General features: G+C 41.6%; 1 protein-coding gene across 1 annotated transcript in view; it reads left to right on the top strand.

Moving 5' to 3' along the window:
• Nucleotides 1–18826, top strand: part of LOC310727127 (uncharacterized protein) — a 564745-nt gene that overhangs the window by 322193 nt on the left and 223726 nt on the right. Inside the window, exons 28-29 of the mRNA XM_083543328.1 lie at nucleotides 1865–2038; nucleotides 2223–2399. Of these exons, the coding sequence (XP_083399454.1) occupies nucleotides 1865–2038; nucleotides 2223–2399 (351 nt within the window). The remainder of the gene's footprint in view (nucleotides 1–1864; nucleotides 2039–2222; nucleotides 2400–18826) is intronic.

Here is an 18826-nt window from a genome sequence, read left to right as displayed (position 1 = left end):
CAAATGTTTAAACTGAGAAAATGTATAATTTTAATGGGGGGGGGGGTTGATTTTAACTTTCATGTCATCAACACATCTCAAAAAAGTTGGGACAAGGCCATGTTTACCACTGTGTGGCATCCCCTCTTATTTGTATAACAGTCTGCAAACATCTGGGGACTGAGGAGACAAGTTGCTCAAGTTGAATTGGGTTTGCGTATATATATATATACACACACAGTGCCTTGCGAAAGTATTCGGCCCCCTTGAACTTTGCGACCTTTTGCCACATTTCAGGCTTCAAACATAGATATAAAACTAATTTTTTGTGATGAATCAACAACAAGTGGGACACAATCATGAAGTGGAACGAAATTTATTGGATATTTCAAACTTTTTCAACAAATAAAAAACTGAAAAATTGGGCGTGCAAAATTATTCAGCCCCCTTAAGTTAATACTTTGTAGCGCCACCTTTTTGCTGTGATTACAGCTGTAAGTCGCTTGGGGTATGTCTCTATCAGTTTTGCACATCGAGAGACTGAAATCTTCGCCCATTCCTCCTTGCAAAACAGCTCGAGCTCAGTGAGGTTGGATGGAGAGCATTTGTGAACAGCAGTTTTCAGTTCTTTCCACAGATTCTCGATTGGATTCAGGTCTGGACTTTGACTTGTCCATTCTAACACCTGGATATGTTTATTTGTGAATCATTCCATTGTAGATTTTGCTTTATGTTTTGGATCATTGTCTTGTTGGAAGACAAATCTTCGTCCCAGTCTCAGGTCTTTTGCAAACTCCATCAGGTTTTCTTCCAGAATGGTCCTGTATTTGGCTCCATCCATCTTCCCATCAATTTTAACCATCTTCCCTGTCCCTGCTGAAGAAAAGCAGGCCCAAACCATGATGCTGCCACCACCATGTTTGACAGTGGGGATGGTGTGTTCAGGGTGATGAGCTGTGTTGCTTTTACGCCAAACATAACGTTTTGCATATTGCCAAAAAGTTCAATTTTGGTTTCATCTGACCAGATCACCTTCTTCCACATGTTTGGTGTGTCTCCCAGGTGGCTTGTGGCAAACTTTAAACGACACTTTTTATGGATATCTTTAAGTAATGGCTTTCTCCTTGCCACTCCTCCATAAAGGCCAGATTTGTGCAGTATATGACTGATTGTTGTCCTATGGACAGAGTCTCCCACCTCAGCTGTAGATCTCTGCAGTTCATCCAGAGTGTTAATGGGCCTCTTGGCTGCATCTCTGATCAGTCTTCTCCTTGTATGAGCTAAAAGTTTAGAGGGACGGCCAGGTCTTGGTAGATTTGCAGTGGTCTGATACTCCTTCCATTTCAATATTATCGCTTGCACAGTGCTCCTTGGGATGTTTAAAGCTTGGGAAATCTTTTTGTATCCAAATCCGGCTTTAAACTTCTCCACAACAGTATCTCGGACCTGCCTGGTGTGTTCCTTGTTCTTCATGATGCTTTAAACGGACCTCTGAGACTATCACAGTGCAGGTGCATTTATACGGAGACTTGATTACACACAGGTGTATTCTATTTATCATCATTAGTCATTTAGGTCAACATTGGATCATTCAGAGACCCTCACTGAACTTCTGGAGAGAGTTTGCTGCACTGAAAGTAAAGGGGCTGAATAATTTTGCACGCCCAATTTATCAGTTTTTTTTTGTTACAAAGGTTTGAAATATCCAATAAATTTCATTCCACTTCATGATTGTGTCACACTTGTTGTTGATTCTTCACAAAAAATTACAGTTTTATATCTTTGTTTGAAGCCTGAAATGTGGCAAAAGGTTGCAAAGTTCAAGGGGGCCGAATACTTTCGCAAGGCACTGTACATATGTATAAAATTTATATTTCTCTCCCAGGTTGTGTTGGTGTAATCACACAGAGGAAAGTTGTAGATTTCTGTCCTCAGTTCTCAGTTCAAACTCCTCCAGTCTGAGAGAACTGGACCTGAGCAGAAATAACCTGCAGGATTCAGGAGTGAAGCTGCTCTCTGCTGGACTGGAGAATCCACACTGTACACTGGAGATACTGAGGTCAGATCATCACTTACACACTGTAGATTTTGCATCTGTGTCATATGGCTGTTTTAGATTATATTTTGTCTGGCGATGAGCATGATTTTATTCAAGCAGCTGTAATAAAGCTGTGTTTGTGTGTGTGTGTGTTTGTGTGTGTGTGTGTGTGTGTGTGTGTGTGTGTGTGTGTGTGTGTGTGTAGGTTGGTAGGATGCAGTATTACAGGTGAAGGTTGTGCTGCTCTGGTTTCAGCTCTGAGGTCAAACACCTCATCACACCTGAGAGAACTGAATCTGAACTACAATAAACCAGGAGAATCAGGAGTGAAGCTGCTCTCTGATCTACTGAAGGATCCACACTGTAAACTGGAGACACTACAGTGGGTTACTGATATACACATACACAATTTGAGCAATCTGGTGACTGATTTTAATGAATTTATCAACAAATCTGATCATTGTGCTGTTTTCTCCTTCTTTTAAGGTATAAGCAGTGAGGTTCCTGATCTGATCCGAGTCTCATACAGAAAATGATGACGATAAACTCTTACAGTACAATGCTCATGATAACAGCTGTGAGAGCTGAAACTGATGTCTACCTATTCTCATTTAATGAGAATCAGATTGTGTACAACATATCAGAACTTCTACTTCTCTAGTTGGTTGTGAAAATGCTCCATTTGAGAGATTTAAACTTCAGCAGAACAATCATTAATCTTTTCTGCTTAACAGCAAAACAGAAAATCTTAATGCTTGTTCTGTCATGCAGTGTCATTTAATACTTTCGTAAATACAGAATGTTGTTTTCCTTGTTTACAGGTAGCAGAAATTAACATTCATGTTTTAAACATAACTTGTAGTTGCATTAAAATGCAGTCTCAGTGACTGCAGTTATATTCATTAGTGATCAAAGTTCATGCTGAATGTTTATATTTGTGGTGTGTGCAGGAAAGTATCTGAATTAACGTGTTCATACATGTGTGTAAAAAGTGTATGTAGGTGGATTGTTGTTATATTGTATCATTGCATCCTCTTCATATTAAAAAGCCCAACCTGTATAGATTTAGTGCAAATTCTCAACTCATTAGCCATCATGTTATATTAAATACAGCCTAACTGCACAAAATCTGTGTATATGTGGCTTATTCAAACATACCCACCACTTTGCACAAAATAATAACACTGGCTCATTTGCAGTGAAGCAATGGAAAACATTCCAAAAAAATAAAATGGTATTAGTTATGTTCCCACTTGCAAGAGAACAATATCTTTGAAGAGTTTCAGTCAGGTTTTAGGCTCCATCATAGCACAGAAACTGCCCTAGTTAAAATCACTAATGACCTGTTTTTAGCTTCAGACCAAGGCTTCATCTCGCTGTTAGTTTTACTAGAACTTAGTGCTGCGTTCGACACTATAGATCATGATCTTCTCCCAGATCGCTTACAGAATTACATTGGCATTCAGGGACAGGCATTAAGCTGGTTTAAATCCTACCTGTCCAATCGTTACCATTTCGTAGATTTAAATGGAGAGCTATCCAGGCTAATGCTAGTGAACTATGGCATGCCACAAGGTTCAGTTCTAGGACCCTGCTCTTCACAATATACAAGCTTCCCTTAGGAAATATTATTAGAAGGCATGGAATTAGCTTTCATTGTTATGCTGATGATACCAAACTATATATCTCATCTAAACCAGGCGATACAGCTCAATTAACTTGGATAACTAAGTTTGTTAAGGAAATAAGAGATTGGATGACCCATAACTTTCTACTTTTAAATTCTGATAAGATGGAGATTTTGCTCATCGGCCCAAAAACTAGTATACAGAAGCTCCAGCATCTCAGCCTGCATTTAGACGGATGTTCTGTAACCACTAGTTCAACGGTAAAAGACCTGGGAGTTATTTTAGACAGCAACTTATCTTTTAAAAATCATATCAACCAAGTTACAAAAACAGCCTTCTTTCACCTTAGAAATATTTCTAAGCTAAGAATATGTTATCTATATCCGATGCAGAGAAGCTCGTCCATGCGTTCATGACCTCCAGAATAGACGACTGTAATGCATTACTAGGTGGATGTCCTGCATCATTAATAAACAAGCTTCAGTTGGTTCAGAATGCAGCTGCAAGAGTTCTTACTAGGTCAAGAAAATATGACCTCATAACCCCAATCGTATCGTCCGTGCACTGGCTTTCTGTTAAGTTTCGAATAGACTACAAACTACTGCTACTCACTTATAAAGCACTAAATGGTTTGGCTCCCATGTATCTCTTCAGTCTTTTAACACGCTACAATCCGTCACGCTCCCTGAGATCTCAAAACTCTGGGCTTCTAGTAGTTCCTAGAATAGCAAAGTCCACTAAAGGAGGTAGAGCATTTTCACATTTAGCTCCTAAACTCTGGAATAGTCTTCCTGACAGTGTTCGGGGTTCAGACACACTCTCCCAGTTTAAGTGCAGATTAAAAACATATCTTTTTAGCAAAGCCTACACATAACACACATCACATCATAACCTTGTGCTCCAGAACATCTGATCACATGCACATTATCAACTTGTGCTGTTAAGATCATGAACAGCAGCTACGCTAATTCCTCTCCACTGCTTCTCTTTCTCTCCCCATCCCGAGGCTTTCTGAGGTTTGGCCAACTCCAGTCACGTCCCCCCTCGTAAAGATTATGGACTTTAAAGAAGTAGATGCCGAACTCGCAAACATCCTGAACCATCTAGAGACGTACTAGTGCCAATTGGATCCCACTACATGTGTGGAGTTTTGACATTGGACCGCCTGGAGTGTTTAGTAACTTAGTCAGAGGATATAACGGTAAACTAATATTCTTTAAGTAGGACGTGCAATGCTTGCTCATTCATAAAGAATAATGTATTTAGCCACTTAGTTATAACTTGCTATGTCATTGATAGTCAGAAATCAGAAGGTCCCAGATGTTGTGCTCTATGCTCCATCTGTTCATGAGCCTTCAGTTTGTACTATCCTGGTCATAGATTTGCGGTAAGACCAGGCTACATAATCAACTAGATATAAATGATTAATCAAGAATTTTACATTTATTTGCCAGGCAATAATCAGTAAACAAATGTCACATCTAAAACAAATAATAGGAAAAAGTTACACAACATGATCAGCATAAAACCAAATAGTTTGGCAATGTGGTTTACAAAATAATTGTTAATGAAATTGTTAACGAAGGGGGGCAAAGACAGAGCCTCAAACACTACGGCCAGGTCCCACCCAGGCACTTTTGGATGCAACGGGGGCCTCAGCCTCTGGGTGCCGTGGAGAAAACTTGTCAGGAGTGGGCCTCTGCCCAGAGAATGCCTGGACACGGGGGCGTAATATGCCGAAACAGGGGACGCATAGACTTTAATGGTGGACGGAGACAACCCTTTTGTGAACTGCTCCTGCAGAAACTCAAGCGCTGAGCCAACTGGGCAGTGGACTGGGTCAAATTGGTGCCGGGAACATCATGCAGTAAACAGGCACCCTCTCGCGGCATACGTCCTTCTCGTGAAGGGAGCTCTGGATTGGAGAATGGTCTCTACCACCAGCGGAGAGACCAGAACTCGGGGCAGGGGTAAACTATATCACCCCCTGATTGAGAGAGGAGGTCCATCCTCAGAGGAATCACCCATGGAGGATGTTCAAGAAGGGCCACCAGGTCCATTAACCACAGACGGCCCGGCCACAGTGGAGCTACCAGGAGGAGACAGACTCTGGCAAAGCCAACCAGGCTGCCAGGTTCTTCCTTAATGGTATCAGTCTCTGAAAATTGACCTCCGGTGTGTCTAGAGCCGGGGCAGTGCCAAGATGCAGCTCTAGAGATTAGATCTCCCGGTCCGCAACTACAACAGGTGGAATCCAAGGAGCGAGCCCTTTTGGCCGAAGCACTCTTCCTGGAGAGGACAGTCCTCAGATCTGTCACCTCACAGGGCTTTGACCCAGGGATCCCGCATAGTCGGAGAACGTGTTGTGATGCACCGTCTCTGCACTTGGCGGTGCGAAGTCCTGGGTTGGGGCTACGCCCACTGAGCAGCCCCATGAGAGCGGAGTGGGAGGGACTGCTGGAATGCTGCTGATTGTCTCTTGGACTCCTGGAACATTTCGACTACTAAATCAACGGTGTTGCCGAACAAGCCCAAAGGAGAGAGTAGTGCATCCAGCAGCATGACCTTCTCCCTGTCACGTATTTTGGACAGGGTAAGCCACAGATGCTTCTCAGTGGCTATTAGGGTGGCCATAGGCCGGCCAATGGACTTAGCCCAAAGGGTCTCCCATATCCTGATACCATAGCCATGATCACTACGCCCCACGACGTTGGAATAAACCTGGACACCTCGGAGACTGGTACGCTGGGAGCAAAGAGCGCGTCATAAACAAACAGAAGCTTTATATTCTGTAAGCTCGTACACATCCTCAAACACAAAAGTGTGCTTTATATTTCAACAATACGATGTTATTGACCATCAGTTTAAAATGTTTCTGTTTTGATTGTGAGAAATAAAGTTTTTTTTTTGTGGGATCAGTTGTGGTTTAATAAATACAAATCTATCAAGATAAAAGATAAAATTTTGCAATTCTTTACTTTTTTGTATTTTAATAAACAATATAACACGTTTTTTTATGTGATTATGCAAAGGAATGTCTTGGATTGTTTTCTCTGTTTACAACAAAATTTTTTATTATATATCATATTATACATTTTATTTTATAATGTCATGTAGTGCTTTTGATTTGGAAATCAGCATCAAAGGAGTTGGATGGTCTGTTAAAACTGATAATTGTCTGTAGCCTTTTTCCATTTTCATAAATTAAAAATTTTATAAAGTTTTTTTTTTTTTTATATGTTGTGATATGAAGTGTTACCTCCTGATTATTTTCTTAAGCTTAAATGTTTGTTTTTTTGTGTGTGTTTTTTTATTTGTTTGTTTATCTGTTTAGATTTCTTTGTATTTATTTGTTCATGGCAAACTGTTTTAAGTCAAGTCAAGTCAAGTGAAGTTTATTTGTATAGCGCTTTTCACAACAGACATTGTCTCAAAGCAGCTTTACAGAAAACAACAGTGAAGGTGAATGGTGTGCGTTTGTCCCTGATGAGCAAGCCGTGGCGACAGTGGCAAGGAAAAACTCCCTTAGATGATATGAGGAAGAAACCTTGAGAGGAACCAGACTCAAAGGGGAACCCATCCTCATATGGGTGACATCAAGAGTTTGGTCATAAATCTTTCAACAATACAGAACAATTTGTGATCATCATAGATCCAGCATCAGCTTCTCCATGCCAGGGCCTTTAAACACTCGGCATCTACTTCTCCATGATCATCCATAGGTCCATAATCTTCACGAGGTGGGACGTGACTGGAGCTGGCCAAACCTCAGGATGCCTCGGGATGGGGAGAGAAAGAGAAGCAGTGGAGAGGAATTAGCGTAGCTGCTGCTGTTTTTCTTGACCTAGTAAGAACTCTTGCTGCCGCATTCTGAACTAACTGAAGCTTGTTTATTAATGATGCAGGACATCCACCTAGTAATGCATTACAGTAGTCTATTCTAGAGGTCATAAACGCATGGACGAGCTTCTCTGCATCAGATATAGATAACATATTTCTTAGCTTAGAAATATTTATAAGGTGAAAGAAGGCTGTTTTTGTAACTTGATTGATGTGATTTTTGAAAGATAAGTTGCTGTCTAAAATAACTCCCAGGTCTTTTACCGTTGAACTAGTAGTTACAGAACAACCGTCTAATAGTTGACTGTTTTGTATTCTGGTTGTGAATTTATTGTTTTGTGTCAGTTTAAGCCATATATTTTTCTTAAAAATAATATTTGTGTTATGTATCCCTTGTGAATGTTATATTAAAAAATAAATAAAATCAAAAGAAAAGAAAAGAATAGAAGAAAGTTTTGGATAGTGGATGTCAGCATTACCCATGATCCTCAGCCTTGTGTGAGTTTTGGGGTCATTTGATCTCAGTCATCATGGTGTAGAATATCCGGGGGACATGGGGGGAATATCCGGGGATAAATTCCTGTGTTCACATTTTCAAGGGCCAGTCTAGTAGGAATAAGAAAAAAATAAACCCTGTCAGTTAATATGGTATTATTACATTTGACACTTTTGTCCCCTCACTTATGAAATGTGGCTACACACCTGAATGTGTCAGTAATAACAATAGAACTTTACTAACATTACTACACATAACATTGCCTTTAAATATGGAATGATGAACCCCAGACGCATATTACATGCCTTTTTACAGTTGTAGAGGAAAATTTAAAATTTTTATTCATTTATCTTAAGTATTTATAAGAAAATGGGAATCTCTCACTATTGTATAATTAACATTTTTTGTTCTCCCTGCAGATCCTGTCAAACGTGTCACGTGTCTGAACCCAGTTAAACCTGATTTACAGAAATTAAAGGCACTTTTAAAAGCCGATGGATGGAGCCCCACCTGCACCTTAATAATTACTACTGTTGGGCCCACATTACCACTTTACCTTAACATTAGCAAGCTTCCAACTAAATGGAAAGTGACAAGCAAAGACCCAATTACCACCGATGTCACAATTTTATTATACATACATTTTTAAAACATGGAGCTTAACATCAGAAATAAAACCATTTCCCCATAAAACCCACAGTTTACAATATTCTCAGGTAACGCAACTCTCTTACATGTAGAATTCAAGATGCCAAATGAAATAAGGGGCACAATACCTTGACACACAATGACACATCAAGGAGCTCTATTAGGGACCAATGACATGGCTGCCTTGCACTGAACACACACACAAGCAACACTGTTGCAATAATCAATACAATAATAACAATGACAAGAAAAAAAAGATAAATTACAATATACACAATCAATGACAAAAAAAATTCTAAATAAATTTGTTTGTTATTAATTTGTTTTGTTTCCTCTTGGGCAACAATTGTTTAGGTCAACATTGGATAAAGCACAATTTAAGAAATACAAAACCCACTTTAAATAATAAATAATAATAAAATAAATAAACCAAACCTCCCACAAAATACACGAACAAACCAACAAGCCAAACAAAACCATCCAATAAATCAAAAATAATAATTTCTTAAATTAGCAATTCCAATATACACAAGACAGATGTTATACAACCCAAAATAAATCCCAATATTAACGAACACTAAAACAAATGAAAAATATAAGGAAAAGAAAACCAAGACACAAACATAAAAATCAAATATACACAAACATCACACACGCACACAACATCATTCAACCCACTCAAACCAGAACAATACCCCAAGTGCTTTGATAGTTTGGGTAGGCGATACACAAGTCCAGCTTAAAGAGCATCTAAGGCAACAGGCAATAAATCACCGAACGAAGAGTACAAAGATTGATAGTCGAGAACACAGCAACATCCCAGCAGTGAGACTGCGTCCTGAAATTGGAACCACTGAAAGTGAAGCCATGGCAAGGCAGCAACTGGCAGTCTCTTTTAGGCTTCACATGCACGCCTGCTCACATCATTTGGATGCACCCAACTAATCGGAGGATTGGAGATAAAAGCACTGGAGGAGTGAAAATACAAGCATCACACCAACATGTCAGAGCAGCGCCATGCTATCCAGGCACTAAAACCTCACCTGCTACTATATATGTGAATCACTTGATTACCATGCCATGCACGCAATTTACTTAAAGGGGCCACCCTACTACATATCTATCATATCTACCTATAATTTTGTTGTCTATTTCTCGCAACATCTGTATACATCTATCTATCTTATTATATTTTTATCCACCTTTCTAATCATCTATCATCTATCTATCCCTCAGCCTTTATTTCATGGACTTCCCTCTCTATCTGTCCTTGTTTGCTTGTCCATCTTATTTATCTTTGTCAGTCTGTCAGTTTTTAGTCTGTCAGTTTGATATAATGCCAGGGGGGGTCTCCAAAAAAAAATTTGTCCTTTTTATCAGTGCATTTAATTTTGCACCCAGAAGATCTGTTCCAATTGTAAAAAGGAGCAGCTTCTAAAGCAGCGGTTCAAGAAGTTTCAGAGGTTTGATGAGAATTGAGAGGAAGAAGAACCACAACATTGCATTTACAAAGGATAAATCCATTTTCATGGTATGTACAATTTCTTACGTGACATTAATGCCATCCGAGTCATCTATTTGCTGTTTTTTTACTTCTTCTGTATGAGTTGAACCTGTTTGCACATACTTGGTTATACAAAACTAAACTCACCATAAAGTAAAAAATCCTGAATCACATTAACCTGGATGCTGTCATCAATAATGTTATATATATTCTCAGTAACTAATATGCTTAGTTTTTCCGCTGTTGTTTTTCTATTACTTTAAACAGCATATACACAATTTTGTGATTGCAACTCCATGCCGATGGATACAAACCAGAAAACCAAAAAGAAATAATTCAAGTGTGAAATATAAACCCCTGCACACTCTCCACCTATGCCCAGGACCACCTTCAGAAGATAGGTTCACTCTATGAATACCTTTTGTGAAGGTAAGATGCAGCACTGTACTGTTAAAGTCACAGTTTACAGATGGTGTTGAGTATGCAAAAGATTTTCATCAATTTTTAAATCTTAAAGGGACGGCTTTCCCCTAAATCTTCAATTCAGTCATTAACTTCTAACCTCCTTAACAGTAGAAACTTAGGAGAGGTTTCCATTTTTAGGTTTTTCTTTTTTACGGAGAAGAAGTTGGAGCAGATTAGCACCACAGAGGAGCAGGTGGAGCAGATGAGCACTACAGAGAAGCAGGTGGAGCAGATAAGCACTACAGAGAAGCAGGTGGAGCAGATGAGCACCACAGAGGAGCAGGTGGAGCAGATGAGCACTACAGAGGAGCAGGTGGAGCAGATGAGCACTACAGAGAAGCAGGTGGAGCAGATGAGCACCACAGAGGAGCAGGTGGAGCAGATGAGCACTACAGAGAAGCAGGTGGAGCAGATGAGCACCACAGAGGAGCAGGTGGAGCAGATGAGCACCACAGAGGAGCAGGTGGAGCAGATGAGCACTACAGAGGAGCAGGTGGAGCAGATGAGCACTACAGAGGAGCAGGTGGAGCAGAAGAGCACTACAGAGGAGCAGGTGGAGCAGGCATTATGTGTGTGTGTGTGTGTGTGCATATTCGTCAAACACACCATAAAGCTGTATTTAATAACACTGGACCATGTGGTTAAGCTCACTTGAAAAGCATCAAAAGAACAGGAAGTCAAGTTCTTCCTGTTCTACAAGTTATATGTCAACTGTAATAAGGTACAACATAAAGTAAAATCATAATATATAAAACAGTGTATGTTTGTTACATACTGTCTAATCCATTATATAAGTACTTAATGTAAGTGTAAGTTACATTTTCTGTAACAATGTACAATCTAATATAAGAGTTTTAAAGACCTTTTTAAGACTCCACATTTACTGTTCAGGGCCTCTTTTTTATTTTATGCATGTTCTGCAGGAATTGTTCACTTGTGCAGCACGTGTGTTTGATGTCCAGCAAATACATTCAGTGTGTCTTGTAGAATTTCATAATTCACACAGGATTCCAGCAGGTATCCTGCAGAAATTCTTTTTTAATCCTGCAGTATTCCTGTAGGTTATTTTTGTAAGGGTAAAACGTTAAAGGTAACACAAGAAGGGGTATAACGTGTTTATGGATTTAGAATACAAGGATCGAAAGGATGTCTGTATATATTTTTGTATGTTCCCAGCCAACATGTCCATGTGGGCCCCACATGGGTTTTATCTTGGTTATATGGGCATCACGTGGGCATGGGGTCAGAGTGGGCATTTTGATGGGCTGAATGTGGGCCCCAGCTTAGTCAGGGTTGTGGGCCCCAGTTAAGCTGCCCATTTTGTTTATTTGAGGGCCCTGTATTGGGCCACATTTGGGCCATATTTAGCTATTATTATTCAATTGATGATAAATTCATCTGATATGTTTTTTGTGTGTTTTATATGATCAAAACAAAAATTTTCGATATTAACAATAACATAGTATGACCTTTAGTTAAAAATAAATATAGAAATAAAGAAATAAAGAAAGAATCGGTTGTGCAGCTCACAGAGTCTCTCATTGGCTCCTGTGTTCCCGCCTTCTGATTCTGAGGAAACGGTCATCATTCACTACCACTGGAGTACCTGACCTGACCTGGAGAACCTGACCTGACCTGGAGAACCTGACCTGACCTGGAGAACCTGACCTGACCTGGAGAACCTGACATCTTTGTCACAGTAAGAAATTATCTTTTGTTTTAAATTAATCACATTTTACTGTTGTTTTTATTTCATGTATACTTCTGAAAGATTTGTGGTAATTAAAGTTACAGGCACGATATAAAGAAGGTCAGTGTGGAGAGTGAACTGGTTTACCTCAGAGATAAACACCTGTGGAGAAACTGAACATTCTTATCGATTAGCAGATAACTAGGACATTGTCTACTAAAATGTGGAAATACCGACTTTTTAAACCATTTTCACCCGTGTTTTCTCCATATAGTGTCCTCATGATAACAGGAGGGTGAAACAGTAAAAGCACTGTGGAGTCTCTTTCTCTTTCACTACCTCAATAACATGTGTATATACAATACACAGAGAAAAACTCTGAGGAGATTGTGATAATACTTAACATTATTTTAATGTGATTTGGGTGAAATAGGTAGAGGTGATAAAAAACGTTCATATTTATATCATTTATAAACATTACTAAAAAATATATACGTTATGATCATGGTAAAGATAATAAACGGCATTTTATTCAGAAAGTCAGTAGGAATTTAATAATCGATCTGTGTTCAAGTCCCCACTAATTATTCTAAACATTAATCACAACAACGCATGAAATCCACTATATTGATGCATTTAACTTTTTGCATGGTATTGTGTCATTTTAACACCATTTACTCAGATCAGTTAACAGTTTGGGCAAATGGTGGATTAGAAGGTGATTATGATTGTGATTTTTTTGTCTTTTTTTTTTTTTGACTGATAGTCTTATGCTCATGTAACTTGCATGTATACAAATAATGGGTTGTGCCCTGGTTGATGCAGTAGCATGCTTTACTTTATATTAATTTTTTTGCTTTACAGGTAGCCTGAAGCAGAACCGTTTGCTGAAAACTGTCAGTAAGAAAGAGCTGGAGAAAGCGCTTGGTAAATGGTTCACAAATGCAAGAGACAGAGAACCGTGCTTTGAGAGCCCAGCAGGACCATGATCAGAGTGCAGTACAGCCGGAAGTGTAAGTCATATAACCTATAGCTAGGGCTGCACAATTAATCATATTTTATCCTGATCACTGTTTTTGCCTCTGTTTAATTAAAGGAATACTCCACCCTAAAACGAAAAATATCTTATAAATTACTGATCCTCAAGGCATCTATACGGTGGCTGAGAGAGCTCAACACGCTGCAACTTAAGAAAACACATGCAAATAAAAAAAAACACCAGCAAATTAAAAAAATACAACGTTATCAGTTTGACAACATGTGCTGCAAATCCTCACAACACAACCAAACACAGAAACACGCTGCAAATCCTCACAACACAACCAAACACAGAAACACGCTGCAAATCCTCACAACACAACCAAACACAGAAACACGCTGCAAATCCTCACAACACAACCAAACACAGAAACACGCTGCAAACCTTCACAACACAAACCAAACACAGAAACACGCTGCAAATCCTCACAACACAACCAAACACAGAAACACGCTGCAAACCTTCACAACACAAACCAAACACAGAAACACGCTGCAAATCCTCACAACACAACCAAACACAGAAACACGCTGCAAATCCTCACAACACAACCAAACACAGAAACACCAAACCAAACTGCAAACCTTCACAACACAAACCAAACACAGGTTGATATTTTATTTTTTACATTCATAAGTTTTGGATTCCATGACTGGTCCCCCGGCATAAGATGCGAGGCAGAGGTGGGAACAATTCACTGATGAGATTTAAGGATATGTCTTAATTATATTGATGCATGTTTTTTTAGATGCTGCTGTGAATGGTAGTATTTTAAAATGTACTAAATTGCCTTTTCTGTCTTCTCTTTCTTTACTGTTTTTGTAGTTGTGCAGCCGAGGAATCTACATAGACCCACCAGTGAACTATTTTACTCAGTAATTCTGTTATTCCTGTTTCTTGTTTACTTGAATTAATTTAAATTAAATGTGATTTACACATTCTGAGTTGAAGTCATTTATTTTTTAAAGTTCAAATACGTAACCATGTAATTTTAAACATAGAGCAGCACATAAAATCAACTAATATAAATTCTCTGTTTGGTCAGGCACAGTTTTACATTGTAAATGAGGTTTGAAATGGTGTGACATTGGATTTTCCATAGTAAGATTAAGTACACGTTAAGTTCACCCACAGAAATCAATCATGAAATAAATAAATGGGACGCAAATCTCACCCACTGTGGTCCCATAACAACCCCATAAAGGGGCTATTTGTGGGTTGATCCATGATTGAGTCATGTGGGGCCCAAAAGGGGCCCACATGTAGCCCACTTTGGCCCTATTTTTAACACCTATTTGGGACCCAACTGGGCCCATATAAAGAACACTTATACAGGCCCCACTTAGAGCCCACCATCAGTCGCCCTTCTGGACTAACACACATGGGGCCCATGTGGAGCCGATGGACAAATTTCTCTGGGCTCCATTTGGGTTGCCCATGCAGGGCCCAAGTGACAGCCCATCAAAAACCCACATGGGGCCCACATCAAAATGTTGGCTGGGTTAGCACTGATGGTGAGCTCTTTAATGCTTGAACTTCATAGACAGGTGCATCCCATCATGAGAAAAGGTATTTAAGGTGGCCAATTGCAAGTTGTTGTTCTCTTTGACTCTCCTCTGAAGAATGGCAACATGGGGGTTTCAAACAACTCTCAAATGACCTGAAAACAAAGATTCTTCTACATTATGGTTTAGGGGAATTCTACAAAAAGTTATCGCAGAGAGATAAGCTGTCAGTGTCCCCTGTGAGGAACATAGTGAGGAAATGGAAGACCACAGACACAGTTCTTGTTAAGGCCAGAAGTGGCAGGCCACATAAAATATTGGAGAGGCAAAGGCAAAGGATGGTGAAAACGGTCAAAAACAGCCCACAGATCACCTCCAAAGACCTACATCAACTTGCTGCAGATGGTGTCACTGTGCATCGTTCAACAATTCAGCGCACTTTGCACAAGAAGAAGCTGTATGGGAGAGTGATGCAAAAGAAGCCTTTTCTGCACACACGCCACAAACAGAGTCACTTGAGGTATGCAAAAGCACATTTGGACAAGCCAGCTTTATTTTGGAATAAGGTGCTGTGGACTGATGAAACAAAGATTGAGTTATTTGGTCATAACAAGGGGCGTTATGCATGGTGGCAAAAGAACACAGCATTCCAAGAAAAACACTTCTACCCACAGTAAAATTTGGGCGAGCTTCCATCATGCTGTGGGGCTGTGTGGGCAGTGCCAGTACTGGGAATCTGGTTGAAGTTGAGGGTCGCATGGATTCCACTTAATATCAGCAGATTATTGAGAATAATGTTGAGGAATTAGTCACAAAGTTGAAGTTACACCGGGGCTGGATTTTTGAACAAGACAACGACCCAAAACACTGCTCAAAATCTACTTGGATATTTATGCAGAGGAACAAGTACAGTAAAACCCCGTTGTACGAGCAACCTATAGTACGAGCAAACAGAGATACGAGCGACCTTGCTCGCAAAATTTTACCCTATTTCACGAGCAAATTTCGAAGGCACGAGCAAACCCACGCTGTCGGCTCCCCGTTTTCGGCGGAGGGAAGCATCAGTCGCTTAGTTGATGACGTATCACTCGGTCGCTCTTGTTGTTCAGTGCAGCAAAAACTTAACTTTTTTAGTTTTATATTTTTATTTCACTAGAAATCTGGTGGTCTAGTGGTTAAGATGCAGCGCTCTCACCGCTGCGACCCGGGTTCGATTCCCGTTCAGGAAACCATCCCCAGCCACTCTCAGTGCCGGTCCCAAGCCCGGATAAATTGGGGAGGGTTGCGTTAGGAAGGGCATCCAGCGTAAAACATATGCCAAATCAAACGTGCGGAGGATCCGCTGTGGCGACCCCTAACGGGAGAAGCCGAAAGAAACTACCATTTCACTAGAAATCTTAAAGAATGTCTCCTAAGAAAATCAGTTATGGTGCTGTGAAAACGAAAGTAAATAGAATTACCATGGAAACCGAGAAGGTTATGAGCGTGCACTGTTAAAAATAAACCGTTCATTTTACGATAAAAAAACGGCAGCTGTGGTTGCCAGAACTTTACCGTCAAAAGTACAGTAGGAATGTTATTCATTTTACAGGATTGCACCCATTGTACTGTATATTTTACGGATTTTAATTGTTTTTTTTACGGTTTATAACTGTTTAATCAATGTTTATGTTATAAAATGCAGTTTATACCCGTCAAAATACAGGGTTTACATTGTAATAATTACGGTTCATAACCATCTTTTTTACAGTTCAGAACTGTTTAATTCTCTTAAAACTGTTTATTTTGTATTAATTACAGTTAAAATCTATAATTATTTCACAAAGCAGACAGGAAACTATTTAAACTAAGGAAAAAAACATTAAATATGTAAATGCTGTTGAACTATTTTTTATTATAAATAACCACCGTGAATTCGATGCATCATTTAAATTACACTAGCTGGGAGCTAGAAGAGCTAGAAGTTACTGTCAGGCACAAGAACTCGCAGGAAACCGGAGGTTGAATGTACAAGAAACGTGTTTACTTAAGTCACTCAAGAAATGAAAGAGCAAAGCAGAACAACACGCAGGCATGAACTATAACACAAAAGAAATACAGAAAACAAAAGAAACGTCCAACACACATGAAGCGTGATGTAAACACAAAGGGTGAGAGAGTCCACAATGTTCGTAGGCCTAAGCTGTAGAACGGACGGTGAGACTGTGAACGACTGGGGTTTATATATGGTGGTGACTGATGTGACCCAGGTGATGATGATTAGTAATCAGGTGAGCTGCTAGGGTGGATATGAGGGTTAGGAAAAGGCGTGGCTGGTGGATCCCTGACAGTACCCCCTCCCCCAGAGGCGGCTCCTGAAGCCCTGACCCTGCGCCGCGGCCGACCCCGACCCCGGGGGGCAGGACGCAACGGATGAGCAGCGTGGTACTCCTCCAGGAGCGCAGGGTCCAGTACGTCCCGCCGCGCCACCCACGACCGTTCCTCGGGGCCGTAACCCTCCCAGTCCACGAGATACTCCAGGCTGCTGCCCCGACGCCGTGAGTTCAGTATCTCTCTCACCGAGTAGACCGAGGGCTGCTCCAACATCTCCGGTGGCGGGGGTGCAATTTCCCTGGGTCGCAGTGTGTCCACGGGGGTGTAAGGTTTGAGGAGCGACACATGAAAGGTGGGGTGAATCCGGTACCGCGGTGGGAGTACTAGCCGGTAAGCTGCCTCGTTGACCTGCCTCTCGATCTGAAATGGCCCGATGTACCGGGGGCTCAGCTTCCTGCAAGGAAGCCGCAGTCGCAGATCCCGAGTGGACAGCCAGACCCAGTCTCCGGGCCTGTACTGGGGGGCCTCCCTTCTGCGTGCGTCAGCATGACGCTGGGTTTCTCTGGTTGTCCGGCGCAGTTGGGTGTGTGCAGCCTCCCACGTCCTAACACTCTCCCGGAACCAGTGGTCCACTGCAGGTACATTGGCGGGCTCGTCGGTCCAAGGAAACAGCGGGGGCTGAAACCCTAACACACACTGAAAAGGCGCGAGTCCTGTTGTATCCTGGCGCAATGAATTCTGGGCGTACTCCGCCCAGGGCAAGAACCGACTCCACTCCTCCTGATCCTGGTGGCAGTATGACCGTAGGTACCTTCCCAGGTCTTGGATCCTCCGTTCGGTTTGGCCATTCGACTGGGGGTGATACCCAGATGACAGGTTGACCGCGATCCCCAGTAGCCGAAAGAATGCTCTCCAGACATGTGAGGTGAATTGGGGACCTCGGTCAGACACCACTTCCTCCGGAAGGCCAAAGTTGCGGAAGACGTGATGGAAGAGGGCTTCTGCCGTATCCAGGGCTGTGGGGAGGCCTTGTAGGGGAACAAAGCGGCAGGCTTTAGAGAACCGATCGACGACCACTAGGATGCATGTATAACCCCCCGAGCGAGGAAGGTCAGTGACGAAGTCCACGCCGATGTGCGACCATGGTCGTTGTGGAATAGGCAGGGGGATGAGTTTACCCACTGGCAGATGCCGGGGGGTCTTTGACATGGCGCAGGTGTTGCAGCCCCGGACGAACTCCGCCACCGTATTGCTCATCCTGGGCCACCAGTAACGTCCCTGAACCAGACGTAGGGTTTGTTTCCGACCCGGGTGCCCCGAGCCTGGGTTTTCGTGAACAGACCTGAGCAGGGTCTGTCGGCATTCTTGTGGCACATAGGTTCGGTTTCCGGGGCAACCAGGGGGCGCGGGTTCCCTCCGTGTGGCCGCGCGAATATCCCCGTCCATGTCCCACACAATGGGACTCAAAATGAGCGTGGGAGGCAAGATCGGTCCTGACTCGACGGGTTCTTCAGGCCCATAGACCCTGGAGAGCAAATCAGCCTTGCCGTTCTTTGACCCTGGCCGATATGTGATGCTAAAGTTGAACCTGGTGAAGAAGAGAGCCCAACGCGCCTGACGGGGGTTTAGACGCTTGGCCTCGCGGAGGTACTGGAGATTCTTGTGGTCGGTGATGACTATG

This window comes from Silurus aristotelis (assembly GCF_946808225.1).
Source record: "Silurus aristotelis genome assembly, chromosome: 1".
Lineage (NCBI taxonomy): Eukaryota > Metazoa > Chordata > Actinopteri > Siluriformes > Siluridae > Silurus > Silurus aristotelis.
Note: the sequence above shows the minus strand (reverse complement) of the source record. Positions and strands in the feature narration are given on the sequence as shown.